This window comes from Vitis riparia, chromosome 18 (genome assembly GCF_004353265.1).
Source record: "Vitis riparia cultivar Riparia Gloire de Montpellier isolate 1030 chromosome 18, EGFV_Vit.rip_1.0, whole genome shotgun sequence".
In the NCBI taxonomy this organism is placed as follows: Eukaryota; Viridiplantae; Streptophyta; class Magnoliopsida; order Vitales; family Vitaceae; genus Vitis; species Vitis riparia.
This window is the reverse complement of record NC_048448.1, coordinates 19,936,583-19,952,455: the sequence shown is the minus strand read 5'-3', so window position 1 is coordinate 19,952,455 and position 15,873 is coordinate 19,936,583. Positions and strand designations below refer to the sequence as shown.

The window sequence follows — 15,873 nt, the reverse complement described above, 5'->3', positions numbered from 1 at the left end:
AAGAAAAGGGTAGGGTTTTTTTTTTTTCTAGAGAGTGGTTAGGGTTTCCCACTTAAAGGCTCTTTGGAAAATAGAATGGCAAAAAGCCTAAAAGTCTTAACCCCTAAGGGGGTATTTATAGACTTCCTTATAGGCTTAAGTGACTTAAGTTCAAATTGGGCTTGGGGTCACCTAATCCAGCCCACCTGGGTCCTAATTGTTTAATTAGCTCTATTAGGCTTTAATTAATTAATTAGTCTAGTCCAAAAAGACAATTCATAAGGTTTAATGTAACCTTGTGCTTTTACCAAACCGTCTTTATGCATACTTATTAACATGAACTCAAATCCCTTAAAACAAACATGCCACCATGACCTAGGAGCTCAAGTAGGGATTATTGGGACCCATAAGAAAATACTAACTCCATCATAATTCAATTTTGAAGTTGATTCAACATTCCACTAAAGAGAATCAACTCTATTCCAATCTCCAATATCTTATATATCTAATTATAATGAGACGGATGCTCAAGTCCATAACCTAGTATCCACTACATGTAGGCCCCCATGAACTAGTGTTTGTAATCTAACAAGGTAGTATTATCATATATCAAGATTACCTCTCCAATCCTTGAGTTATAGATCCACCTATTATGTGATTAATCAATATACTCTAAATCAAGGAGCATATATAAAATTTCACTAAGTGAAATGCTATGGCCATAGTTTTCTAAATCACATGTCCTTTGGATCACCCAAGGGGACATACTATATCAATCCCATGAGATATCATGGTACTTCTATTAAGACTATATGTTGCCACTAACCTCCATTAATAGTAATCCATAGGGATATCTGACCATATTAAGGTTTCACCCGTAAGTTAAAACCTCTTATTGCTTTTGGCACGGACTCAATATTCTCTTAAGGTTGAGAATCCATACAGTATGGTAGCTTGGTAAATCACGATAATCTATAGCCTTACATCATGATTCATTGTAGGTCTTATCCAACATGTAACCATACACATTAGTGCACTCACCATAGGAAACCCATCCTAGTGACCAAGATATGTCATCCCTCCAATTAAGAGGTAGTATACTACAGTCTTTACTAGATTGCCTAAATCCATGAACCGACTATGAATAACTTATCAAGTTATAAGAACCCCATGACTTGTATCTTCTGTGTAACTCCTAATACACATAAGTTATGTACAATGTAATGGATATAAGTGTGTATGTTTATATAAACAATTAATCCATAAGGGATAATAAAGAGAACAAGACATATAAATAAATAAACTTATTAATGAATCTAAAATTGATACATCATACCATGCTTTCTAAGGCTTTATCCTAACAAACTCCCAATAGCCTTAAAGCATGCTAGAAACATATATGACATCGTGGTTGTCCTTGTGACCTTAAAGACTCTACTAAACAAAGTCTTTATGAAAAGGGATCTACCACATTGTCCACAGAAGCAATCTTCTCTAAAGTGATATCTCTTTTAATTACTATTTCATGTATCAAGTGATACTTCCTCTTAATGTGTTTATCTTTCCATCAGTTTCTTGGTTCTTTAGACTATGCCACCACCCCACTATTATCACAAAATAGTACCAAGGGTGGTACAACCAAGGGTACTACCCCAAGTGGCATTAGGATTCCCTTAGTGGAGTCAATAATACAAGATTGCTTCACACTTGTCCAACTAACAACCCCACCACTTAGAATGAACACAAACTCGAAGGTAGATTTGCAATAGACTGTATCAAATTGAAAGTTTGTTATGTACCCAAGGGTTACCAACCCATCACAATGATACACTAGCATACAATCTCTCACTCTTCGAAGATATTTGAGTACATGTTTAACTATCATCCAATGCTCAATGCTCGAATAAAGAGCCCGTGTATTTAATTCACTGCCCTTATTGTTTATTCTATCTTATTCTTGTTTGAGCTTAGTTCTCCAATTGATCTTCTAGTTCCATCTAATTTTAATGGCAGCCCCCATCCAAATTCAATACAGTTTTAGATTCATTCTTCTTGCATTTTCAAGAAGAACTCCATACGAACCTTCCAATGTTTATAGTTTTCATGATCAAAATAAGACAAATTATTAATGGAGGATCCTACCCTCTATTGGCTTATAACTAGATTTAGAATGATCAGAAAAAAAAAATGTTTTTTATTAAATTTTCTTACTTAGATACCAATTAGAAGTTATTTGATCTAATATGGGAAATACCTAAAAGGGGTGGGGGGAGGTGAATGTGTGTTTCAACCCTTTTTAGCCCAACTTTATATAGTTTAAATCATTCCTTGTAAGTTATGAAAGCATAAACACATTCAACATGGGAACACAAGGTTTTTTTACGCGGAAAACCACTCACATGACATGTGTAGATAAAAAAAAAAAAAACCATGGGATAAAAGACTTCAAATCACCAATCCACTATAAAAAAAAATGTAGTACACATGTTTACTTGGTTGAAACTATCTCTAAGTCTTACATCCCAACACTTACATTGCATTTAACGTCGATGCAACATCATGTGTACTCCCAATGAATCCATCCTCAATGCTTGAAGAGATGTAAATCTCATTCACAAACCAATAGAAGTAAAACAAACTTCTTTGAAGGTTTTGAGGAATTCGAAGGTAAATAAGGTTTTCTCAATTTTCACATAAAAAAACGAAAACCGTTTTAGCATAGTATTTTTAGGATACAAATAATTAGTGGAGGATTCAAGTTAGGATTTTCAAAATAAATCCAATTTCAATTGTAAAATTAATCTAACTGAGCAAAATTGGAATCCAGCCAAGTTCCCTTAAATTTTTTTTTTTTAAATAATAATAATAAAAAAAATAAAAAATAAAAATAAAAAACATTTTTAAAACATTTTTTTCAATTTAAAAAAACCTTAAGTCCACTACGAGCCTTATATAAATCTTATTAGCCTATCTTTTTGTACTTACCTGTGTCATTCGAGTTGATCACGCAATAACTTTGAGTCTTTAATGGATATTAAGACACCTAATCTAGAAAAGTCCTAATGCCAAAATGAATAGAACAAAATTGTCAACTTAAATTACATAGCCTAATATACTAGCAATTTAATTGAGAAATTATTTTCTCTATGAACAAACAAGGGAATGAATTAGGCTCCAAGTTTGGGCCACAACCTTTCTCTTCACTTGAGGCCTGGGTTGAAGTTTCAGCCCTGGATCTGGTACAACAACTCACTCAATCCATCCTATAGTTCCATGTGGAGAAGTACTTCTAAATGATAATAGAATTTGAAGATGAAAAATAATTTATAGTGTTTGGTAAAACTCTCAATTATAGATCCTACACTTCAAGAGATGATTTATCACATTTTAGAAGAAAAATCAAACATGTTAACTACAAATTTTCATTATGCAATTAATATTTGTCCAATGAACCCCAAAACCATAATATCATAGGTTCAATCCTGGATCATAATCAAAATAATTTATATAACCTAAAGCAACAGTAGTATTTATATCATTCGTGGGTGCAGCTAACTCCCCATGAGGTAACTGTATGATTTTCCAAGGCAAAAGCATAGATCCGGAGATTCCCGAATAGGTCAACCTTTCGAACTGCTGCTAAATCCATGGGCAGGCAAGAGACAACCTGGCGAGTGGGGTGGAAATGAGGGAATGTCTACAATACCTGGGTTTAATCAGATCCAATTTGAAGGATTTTGTAGGTTTATTGCATCAGATACAATTTGATAGGTCCCAAACTCAAATAATATAAAAAATTAGTAAATGGGTTTCTCTTCGGGTGAGAAAGTACCACAAAATTCTGAATAGCAATTGATTATTATCCCACTGATATCTTTCGGCTGCTTTAAATAAGCCAAGCCATACACGGAAACCGAAATAAAAGGAAAGCTGGAAATGGAAACAGAACAATACCCCATACTAAACACAACCCATGACTAACAGAAAATGACGTAAAACTCGCAACCACAATGCCACTACCACAACGCCAGTGACCCAGTCTTGTAGGTGACCCAGTCTACCCCAGCTACATCCACTTCGCCTGCAACTCTTTCCACGTACGTCCCACGTACAATCCTACATGCATGTCGCATGCAACTATCTTTCCACGTCCCACTTCATCCTAAATATTTGGGATTTGGCCTAAGGGCCCTTGCTGACCGTCGTGGCTTATCAATACCTCCCCCAATAGGTGGATCCTTGTCCTCAAGGTCCACGCTCAGAAATCTTTCCAACAACTGTTTGGTGGGCTCCCACATTGCTTCTTCTACTGGTAGAGTTTCCCAATGGACCAAACTCTCTTCGATAATCTGGGCTCCCTGTTTTCTCCAGCGGCGATCTAGTATAGCCCGTGGCTTCAGCATGACTATCCCCTCGTCTGTGAATGGTGGCAACTCTTTGCTGTGGTTCACCCCATTTTCTTCGTTAGTGTTGTATCGTTTGAGTAGGGATACGTGAAATACGGGATGAACGCGCGACCCTTCTGGTAAGTGGAGCTTGTATGCGACTGGACCGATTTTCTCCAAGATTTTGTAGGGCCCATAGAAACGGCTGGCTAATTTCTGGTGAACTCTTTTGAAAACGGTTTGCTGGCGGTATGGATGTAACCTTAGCAGCACTCGCTCTCCAACCTCGAACGACACATCTCGTCGTTTTTTATCTGCTAGTTGTTTCATCCGATTAACCGAGCGTGTAAGGTTGGCCTTGAGTTGTTGGAGTAATTCATCCCTGTTTCGTAGTTGCTGATCAACTTCATGCACTGGTGAAAGGCCCTCGTTGTATGAAGGAATGGTGGGTGGCAATCTACCATACAATGCTTGAAAAGGGGTCATTCCCGTGGAGATGTGGTAAGTGGTATTGTACCAGTATTCAGCCCAAGGTAAGTAGAAGTTCCATTTGCGTGGCCACTGATGTACAAAGCATCTAAGATACTGTTCAACACAGCGGTTGACAACTTCCGTTTGTCCATCAGTCTGCGGGTGATACGCGGAGCTGAGCTGCAGTTTGGAGCCCGACATCTTGAAGAGCTCTTGCCAGAAGTTGCTCACAAAAATTGGGTCTCGGTCACTAACGATTGATCTGGGCATCCCGTGTGGCTTAACGACACCTTCCACAAATTTTTCTGCAACACCCTTGGCCGTAAAGGGATGGGTTAAAGTAAGGAAGTGGGCTGACTTACTGAGCCTATCGACGACTACCATGATGGTATCCTTGCCTTGTGAAATTGGTAACCCTTCAATAAAATCCATCGTGATGTCATCCCATACTTGATTTGGAATGGGCAACGGTTGTAGGAGTCCTGTCGGTGCCAAGGTTTCAACATTTGCCTTCTGGCACACTATGCAACCCTTGATGTACTCCTGGACCGATCTGAGCATCCCTGGCTAATAAAATTGTTGCCCTAATTTTTTGTATGTGCGCAGTATGCCTGAGTGTCCGCCCATCTTGGTGTCATGCATCTCGTGCATCAGCTTGGAACGTAAGGCAGGATCGGCTGGTACGATGACCCGTTCTTTGTAACGTAGTAGACCATTGCGCCACACATAGTGGCCGTGGGGCTGGTCCGCAGCTACCCGACTCATGTTTTGAATATACGGATCCTCCTTTGCAGCTCGCTTGATTTCCTCCCATATGTTAACCTGAGGAATAAAGATATTGTGAAGAACCGGGCTACCTTGTTTTCGTGAAAAGGCGTCAGCTGCCGAATTCTCACGTCCCGAACGGTAAGTGATCTCGTAGTCATAGCCTAAGAGTTTGGCTACCCATTTTTGTTGATCAAGCGTAGAGATACGTTGTTCCAAAAAATATTTTAGGCTTCTTTGATCCGTCTGAATATAGAATTTTCGGCCTAGGAGATAAGGCCGCCATAGTCGTATTGCTTCCACGATGGCTAGCATCTCTTTGGCATAGGTGGACCACGATTTTTTTGCTACCCCAAGGGCCCGACTCATGAAAGCTACTGGTTTACCTTGTTGGGACAACACAGCTCCAATACCATCTCCTGATGCATCGGTTTCAATAGTGAAGATGTCGTTGAAGTTGGGCATTGCCAGTGTTGGTGTGGTGGTCATGGCTTTTTTGAGAGCCAGAAAAGCATCCTCCGCTTCCTCGTGCCACCCGAATTTGCCTTTCTTAAGAAGGTTGGTGAGGGCCCGTGCTATAATGCCATAATTTTTGACAAACTTTCGGTAATATCCTGTCAACCCTAAAAACCCACGTAGCTCAGTAATGTTAGTAGGTCGTGGCCATGCCACCATCGCTGCAATCTTACTGTCGTCTACTTTCACTCCTTGACAGGTGACTATGTGCCCCAAATACTCCAACTCTTGTTGCCCGAAAGCACATTTGCTAGCCTTGACAAAGAACTGTTGCTGCTTCAATATGGCCAGAGTCTATTTTACATGCACCAAATGCTTGTCCCAAGTAGGACTATAAACTAATATATCATCGAAGAAAACTAGTATGAATTTTCTAAGATGAGGACGAAATATAAAGTTCATAATAGCTTGAAAGGTAGAAGGTGCATTACACAAGCCAAATGGCATAACCAAATATTCGTAATGTCCGTTATGAGTTCGGAAAGCAGTTTTAGGAATATCTGGGGGATTTACTCGTACCTGATGGTACCCAGCTCTTAGATCTAGCTTGGTGAAGTACGAGGCACCATAGAGTTCGTCCAACATATCCTCCACCGTGGGAATGGGAAAGCGGTCCTTCACAGTGGCAGCGTTGAGTGCCCGATAATCTGTGCAAAAACGCCAGTTTCCATCCTTCTTCTTCACTGGTAGTACTGGTGATGAAAACGGGCTCGTACTGGGTCGAATGAGGCCTGCATTTAACATATCGTGGACTTGTTTCTCGATCTCCTCCTTTTGGTAGTATGCATATCGATACGGTCGGACGTTAATCGGCTCGATGCCTTCTTTGAGAGAGATGCAATGATCAACTTCTCTTATGGGAGGTAGACTTGAAGGTTCGTGAAATACTTCTGAAAATTCCTGTAATATTTTCTGCATGTCAGGATGCATTTTTCTGTTCGACTCCTAGGCATTGAGGGATAGGCATACCGCGAAAATGGAATGGCCCTGTCGAGCCTCCTTTGAAAGCTCCTTGAATGATGCGGCTTGAATAACTTCACCATTGGTCCCTTGTAACCGCCTGATCTGATTCTCCCAAAGAAACTCCATGGTTAACTGCTTCCAATTGCACACCACGGAACCTAGCATTTCAAGCCATTGAATTCCCAGAACTAGATCCAATCCTGTCAAAGGAAGAGAGTAAAGAGTTAAAGAGAAAAGAGTGCCTTGGAGGTCCACTCGCACTTCTTCGAAACGCCCCTGGCATTTTAGTTTGTCCCCGTTAGCTATCCGCACAGTGAACCTCTCGGTTGGCACTACAGGCAACCTCAGTTCATGGGCCAACCTCTCACTGATGAAGTTGTGAGTTGACCCACTGTCTATGAGTATGATGATTTCGTGGGAACCGATCTTGGCAGCTACACGCATGGTCTTAGGCACAGACCATCCCGTTAATGCATGCAACGTAATCTCTGGTTCGAGGGGCTCATCTCGATTTTCTTCCACTAGCTGTTCTTTTGTGGTGTCGTTGCAGAATTCATTGTTGCTGTCCTCACGTCCTTCCAACATAAGTATTCGTGGCCCTTGGCATTTATGTCCTGCAGTAAACCGTTCATTACAATTAAAACATAAACCTTGGAGACGTCGCCGCTGCATTTCTTCCCAACTCAATCGTCGGACAGGTGCTGCGGGTGCTGCATGATTTGCTAGCGGAAGAGCCAGGGGAGCTCGCACTGGTAGTGCAGGTCGTGTAACCCTCCTTTGTCTCATTAGTTGGTCATCTCTCATTCGCGCGAAGCGAATAACATCTTTCAATGTTTGTGGTTTAAACATGCGGATCCCGTCAGATATCTCAGTCTTTAAACCACCCATGAAGGTTCCCACAAGAGCCTTTTGCGTCCAACCGGTGACCCGATTGCCTAATTGTTCAAATTCCCGTTGATATTCGCGCAGGGAACCAGTCTGTCTGATCCGTGATAGAGCTTCGTCAAAATCCTCGCAATCTGAAGGTCCAAAACGTGCCCAAAGTTCATCTTCAAAATCTGTCCATGAGAGAACTCGTCCTTCTTCTTGGAACGTCCTGCGGATCCATTGCCACCATTGATTGGCCTCCCCTTCCAAGTGATAAGAGGCCAAAGAAACCTTCTAGTTATCAGGAGTGTTTTGGAATTCAAAGAATTGATTCACACGATTGAACCACTCTGTCGGGTCATCTCCAGAGAATCGAGGAAACTCTAGTTTTGCTGTTTTTGAGGATACGACAAGTCGTCCCCCATTGTGGCCTTCACGGTATTGGTTACCATGATTTGGAGGCTGCTGATCTGCAAGGAATACATCAGAGAGACGGTTAAGAGTCTCTTCCAAATGTCGCAACCTATCTGGCACGCCGAGCTCCATCCGGTGTAGCCCCTCTTGCACTTCACCGAGCCCAGCTTCCAACAGTTCAATTCGCTCTTTATTGGTGCCCATAGTAGCCTGGCTCTGATACCAATGATAGGTCCCAAACTCAAATAATATAAAAAATTAGTAAATGGGTTTCTCTTCAGGTGAGAAAGTACCACAAAATTCTGAATAGCAATTGATTATTATCCCACTGATATCTTCCGGCTGCTTTAAATAAGCCAAGCCATACACGGAAACCGAAATAAAAGGAAAGCTGGAAATGGAAACAGAACAATACCCCATACTAAACACAACCCATGACTAACAGAAAATGACGTAAAACTCGCAACCACAACGCCACTACCACAACGCCAGTGACCCAGTCTTGTAGGTGACCCAATCTACCCCAGCTACATCCACTTCGCCTACAACTCTTTCCACGTACGTCCCACGTACAATCCTACATGCATGTCGCATGCAACTATCTTTCCACGTCCCACTTCATCCTAAATATTTGGGATTTGGCCTAAGGGCCCTTGCTGACCGTCGTGGCTTATCACAATTCCCCTTTCTATGGTTCTTTAGTCGTACTTGCTTAACTTTTTTCCCTTTCCCCCCTTTTTTTTTGTAACCTAAACTCTCTCCAAAATACATGAGATCTCCAGTCCACTTGTAAGAACTGATTTTATCTATCTTCTCTAAGTAACATTGAGTCCTTGGAGCCAAGAAAGGATTCAAGATCGCAAGGAGGCATGTAAGCAGGAGGACCCTTCATACTCGTCTCAGCTGTACCACCACTCTTTACTATAAAAGCAGTGTCCATTCCCCAGGTCATATGTCTGTCATAGTGACAGTGCATAAACCACACACCTAGAGCAAAACCATCCATATTAGTATATATGATCAATGAACAAATGAAAACTATAAAAATAATAATGTGAAGAAAATATATACCTGGATTACTAGCTTTGAATCTGATGGTTGCCCATCCATCCTTAGGAATTGGGATGGTATTAAGTTCTGGTGGATCATAAAGATTATAATTTTTGGGGTCGGTCACATTGTTAAATATTCCTTGACCCCTTCCAACCACATAAAATTTGTATCCATGGAGATGAATTGGATGATTCTCTGCTGCATTCATTACATCAGTCCCTTGGAACACTATCTCGACTGTCTCATTGTAGTTCAGCACCTTCACCCTAGTCCCAGGGTCGGATACGGTAACATTGTTGCTCACCAAATCATCAGATGTGAAGTTAAAATAATGAAGTGGCTGGTCCGAGAAGTTCGGCTCATAGAACCCACTCAAGTTCCTGATGCAAGAAAATGAAAAACTTAAGCTATTCGCAAATGCTAATTCATAAAGTGAAGTGCAGATGCAGAAAAAAATTCAATATAAGAACAGAATATATACCAGTAGTAGGCTTGAAGGATATCCACTTTTGGGTTCTCAAAAGTCTTGTTGTTCAAGCCTGCAGCGAGCCTATAGCCATCCGGCCCCGCGCAGGAGTCGTTTGGACAAGGCAACATGTTCATGGTGGCTACTAAATACATTCGGGTAGTGACATCTAGTGGGACATCAACGGGGTGCTCTGGGCTTGCCAAGCTTCTTATCTGGTTCGTAAACAATGAAGCAACAACTGTATCATTGTAAGCAGGAATGTGGTATGGAAATGAAGGAGTTGATGGGTGAGTGTAGTTCCCTCTGTACTCGAAAATTGCAGTAGCAGTGCTATGATCATAGTTATCTCCTCCACCATCGAAGTATGGAGTAGCAACAATGTAATACTCTCCAAGAGGTTGGTCTGCTGTGACCAACACATCCATTGATTCTCCTGGAGTTATCATTATATAAGGGGTGGTTAAGGGTTTGAAGTAGGATGCATCCCCTCCAACCACTGTGAATTTGTGTTTAGCGATCATGAAGAAGAAATCTTGGTTCTGTGCAGCATTCACTATGCGGAGAAGATAGGTCTTCCCATAGTCAACCATCAGTCTGTATGTTGTTTCTGCAACATGAGAACAAATCATTATAATTAGAATTTTAGGTCCTTTTTTGTAACGGTTTAAAAAAACAGTTTTAGAAAGTAGTTTTTGAAAATTATTTTCTAATATTTTATATAATTAAATTCTATTCGAAAATATTTTAATTTTTTGAGTATTTATAAATATGTTTAAAAAAATAATTTTTTTTTATCTAAGTGCATTAATTTTTAATTATTCTATATATTTATATAATTATTTTTTAAATAATCATAAAAAATAATTAAAAATACTTTATTTTTTGGTTTTAAGAATAAAAAAAAAAAAAAATTTTTGGTTGCCATATTTTCTTTATTTTTTGTTTTGGAAAACACAAAAGGTTACCAAAAATATCTTTGATTTTTCAAACCCATGTTTCTTTTATAAAAAGTGAATGAAGATGCACAAAAGAAATTACAAATACAAATGAAACTAAATCAGCATTCAATTTGAGATGAAGACCAAGGATGAAAATATCGGTAATCACGGATATATCGGAGATATATCGGCGGATATTGGAAAAAAATATCGGTAGACTTAAAATTATTAAAAACTCATAGAAATGCAAGGAAAACCTCATAATAATATAATTAGAAGTATAATGGACATTTTAAAGTTGTTTTATTGAAAATTTTGATATATATATATATATATATATATATATATATATATATATGATATAATTTGCAATATTAGATATAATTATATCATGTTGATCTATAAAAAATGTTAATTTTGTAATTGTTCTCATTATAAAGTCACATAAAATACTTTATTTCATTAAATATCAATAATTTGTACACATTAAATTCATTAAATAAACATATTTCATATTCAAAATATACTAGTTCATGTTAATTAAATTAATTAAATAATTTAGCTAAGTTAACTAGTTTAATTTAATTCTAAATGTGAAAATAAATCACAAATAATAATCTAAAATAAACATATCAATTTATAATTAAATAATCAAATTAACCTAAGTTAATTCAATAAAAATATAAAAATTAATTACAATTGAATGTAAAAATAGCATTAAATCATCCATATTGTAAACATACTAATTAATTGAAAATACATGAGCTAATTACAATTGCAAACAAAATTAATTACAATTTAAATTAAATATACCTTAAAATGATTAAATAATTGAGCAACCTTAATAAAAATTGGAGTAATGAGAGAGCAAATGAAGAATGAAAGAAAAAATGGATGAAATAGATGAAATTTGAGTTATTTATAGAAGAAATTTGGGCCAAAATAGTCGTTGGAACATTAATTTACCATTGAAAATCAATTTTGGTCGTTGGATCAAAATCTGGGAGCAATCTGGCCGTTGGATTGCCATATTACCATTGGAATCATATCTAGGCCGTCGGATCAATACGGATGTGATTTGGGCCGTTAGATCACATTGCATGAAGGAGAGGAAATATCACAAAAAAATCAGCAATATATCTCCGATATATCTCCGATATATCGCCGATATTTTATCACCAGAGGCAATTTTTTCAAAATATCTCCGATATATCTCTCCGAACCGATATATCGCCGATATTTTGGCGATATTTACGGAAATATCTCCCCTCCTATTTTTCTTCACGAAATATCGTGTCGACCCTTCCCGATACACGATATATCGGCGATATATCGCCGATATATCCCGACATTTTCCTCCTTGATGAAGACAACAAAATAGTCGCCGTGATCCAGTACCTTTGGAGCAGGGATATAGATCCCCAGGTTGGCCATTGATGGTGAAAGCGTCTGATAAATTTGCCTTTCCACCACTGTTAAGACTTTCCGTCATCAGTTCCATCACATCATGCTTATACCAAGATGCTGCAACCACAGTAGGTACAGTGAACTTTAATAATGCCACTAGTTTACTTGTCATTCTACCAGCCAGTCAAAAGACGCTTTATTTTTCAAAGGGGGGTGATAGAAAAGGAAAACGTCCTGAATCACACGTGAAAGTAATATATTCTGTCTCCATATTCAACGTCAAACCATTCCGACCCAAAAGTCACAACTCTTACAGTCTTACTTTATCTCCTCCTTTCTCTCTTCCTCTCAGTTTTCTAGGTTTTGTCCTTTTATAAGGAAAAAAAGGGGTGATGAGATCTAGTTCTGTCCCGGAATTTATCCTGAAAAAAGAAATAAGGATTAGGATTTAGTTACCCAATACAATGATTTCTTCTGCATCAGGCTGTGGAAAGGGATATGTAGTTCCAAGAGCAGGCAAAACAACAATGGCACCGTGCACAGTGGCTCTGGTCCAGTCACTGTGGGCATGCCACCACAGTGTCCCTTCCTCGGTGGTAAATATCACCTCTTGAGTGAAATTTGTTCCCGGTGGAATGGGGCATTGTGTGATGTACTCAGGCCCATCTCCCCATGGATTTCTTGGGTTCTTCACTCCATGCCTGTAGCCATAAATTTATATTAGGCAATAAAATCGTTAACATTTCGAATATTGTTTTTGCTACAATAATTTAATTCAATTAATTGGTGAATTCTTTTTATGTTCCATGTAAGTTGCGTTTGTTAAACTTTTGAAGAAAGAGTGAGAAGGAAAGTGAATAAAAAATTCTAGAATAAAAACTTCTGTTGAAGTTTTTATAAATTTTGTGGAAAAAAGAGTTCCAAATTCTATAAATCGGTCATATTTTCATCAATTTAAAAATATATATATTTTTTTATAAATCAAATAATTATTTCTTGAAATGACTCTTTACTTGATAATATTAAACAAAATTATAAAAAAAATAATTATTCATTTTAAGTTAATTAAAATATTTTATAAATAAATATATTATAAATTTTTATTATATAATATGAGATACAAATCATTGTTAAAAGTAAAAATTTTATTGGTTGACATCAACAATAAAAGAAGAAATTTTAAAAACTTAAAAGCTAAAAATATAATAATAAAATATTGATTTTCATTTCATCATTAGTTAAAAATATAGATATCGAGAAAGAGTAATACAATAAGAGTCAATATTTTATTTTTTAAAATTTTAGTTTTTTGGTTTTGATTTATATTTAATTTTTAAATATTTTAATTTTAGTTGTATTTTTAATTTTTAAAATTTCTTATCTATTGTTGTCAATATTCCTTTTGAAGAGAAAAAAAAATCCGAAATTAAGTCTCATGGTTAAAAAACAATCAAAATTAAGAGAAAGATGGACTCTTTACAATTAAGCATCTACATGTCTATTTGTTAATCACAATTATTGTCATAATAAGTAAAAAGACTATTTTAAATGATAAAATGAAGGAAACCTTATAAAAATATTAGAAAAACTAGTGTTATTTTGAGTACACAAGAGCAATGTTTTCAGAATCGGACCGGTCATTGAACTGAAAAAGTTACCGGTTCACGGTTCACCGGTCGAACCAGTGGTCGAACCATGGTCGAACCAGTGACGTCATAAATATATAATTTATATATTATTAAAATTAAAAATAATTATAAAAAATTTAAAATATATATGAATAAATTAAAAATCAATAATATTATTTTATATATTTGATATTATCAAATTAAATCATATTAAATGAAATGTATACAATATTTAAATGTGAATATATTAAAAATGAAAATTTTAACTAATTTTATAATTTTTAAAAATATTATATTATTTTTATTTAATATTATAAAAAAAATTAAAATCCAATATATATTGTTTTGTTTGGCATATTAATTAACAAAACGTGGGTAGCCGAGTGGTGTCCTAGTTTACTTACAAAGCCTGAGGTCTAGCTTCAAATCCTTTTGTTGCATTTGTTAAATTTTTTTCATTGATATTATCATATTAGTTTGCAATCCCACATCGGTTTGTGAGAGAAATAAGGATGCAAAGGATGCCTATAAAAGGTATTCTCATTGAAAGCAACAACACGCCTACCTTGTGGGCTCAAGACTGAGCCTACTTAAATGGTTTAGGTGTGGGCTTTGTCATACTAAGACATGGCCCAGTATGATTTTTGGCCTACAACTTTTAATTTTTTATACAATGGGCTTGCAAAATGATAGGCCAATATGGGCTGTCCGGTTCACCGGTTCGACCGCTAGTTCAGGCGGTTCGTAACCGGTCCAATAGTTAAACGGTTTAATAGGGTGGATCAGACCGAAAATGCGACCGGTCCACGATTGAACTGGTTGGACCGGCCGGTCCGATTCAGTTTTTAAAACATTGCACAAGAGAAATGGTTGTATGGTTTTTAAAAATATTTCAAATTTTATTTTTTTATTTTCAAATTTATATTTATCTTGTATTTAATTAATATATTAAAAAAATATTCATTAAAAAAACTATGATAATGATTTTTATATTTTATTAACCATAAGGAAAATAGTGAAATTCTCGAAACTTCTCTACCTGAAACAATTTTTAAAGTAGACACACGGGAGAGTGAAAGAGTACCAGTGAATGGTGACACCATAGGATCCTTGGTTATGAATATTAACGTAAATAGTATCTCCCTTGCGAACACGAATCACCGGCCCCGGAAAACTTTCATTCACAGTCAACATCGTCTTTGTACTGCACAGCCTTGTGAAGTTGCTCTCCGTCAGCTACAAGCCGACCAAATAAAAAAAAAAAAATTTTAAAATGAAGAAAATTGGTAAGTCCTGATCAATCTAAGGCAACAAAAAACGTAGGGTTGAAATGAGATGAAATACTGCTTAATTATTACTACTTACATGAAACTCATGGTAATGGACTTTGCTGTCAGCAGCGCAATGGAGCATCATCCCACAGCAAACCACAAACCCGGCAACATGGAGGAACAGACCCGTGTTCATCAACTTCATTTTCTTCGTATCCGTGTCCTTGACCTTCAATATATAGCCAGTCATATAATCTGGAAAATACACATGAGGGCTAAAAAGTTAGGTGTGCTTTCCGGCGAATAACAGTTGGGTATACAACAATGACTTCTGGCTTGTTGGTATGAGCCGACGAACCCAATCTCTTACAGTGCCTTCCAACCAACTAAATTCCTTGGTTTCCAAGTTAGATGCCAACCGACTACTAATATTATGATATTGGAAAGGTAGTTAATGAATAACAGTGTTTGAAATATGGTAAACAGTAATTGAATTTTACGGATATATCGGAGAAATATCAGTGGATATTTTTACACAAATATCAATGAGATAAAAATTATTATATAACCATAAAATAGATCAACATTAATTTTAAAAGATAATAACAATTAAATTTAAATTTAAATTTAAATATAAAAAATTAACGGGATTGCTTAGAAAACTCCAAAAAATGATAAAATAAGCAAGAATATTCATGTTAAAGTTATTTTATAAGTGTAATTAACATAAATATGGTCAAAGAAAAA

The 15,873-nt window shown here is 36.8% G+C and overlaps 1 protein-coding gene across 1 annotated transcript; it reads right to left on the bottom strand.

Moving 5' to 3' along the window:
• Positions 1-8,663: 8,663 nt before the first annotated feature.
• LOC117906641 (putative laccase-9) lies at positions 8,664-15,391 on the bottom strand. Its single transcript, XM_034819755.1, has 7 exons — positions 15,221-15,391; positions 14,940-15,091; positions 12,684-12,928; positions 12,219-12,344; positions 9,895-10,489; positions 9,432-9,793; positions 8,664-9,347 (listed from the first exon to the last, which is right to left on the bottom strand). The coding sequence occupies exons 1-7, from the start codon at positions 15,374-15,376 to the stop codon at positions 9,163-9,165; spliced, it is 1,821 nt and encodes a 606-aa protein (XP_034675646.1). The 5' UTR covers positions 15,377-15,391; the 3' UTR covers positions 8,664-9,162.
• Between the last annotated feature and the right edge of the window lie 482 nt (positions 15,392-15,873).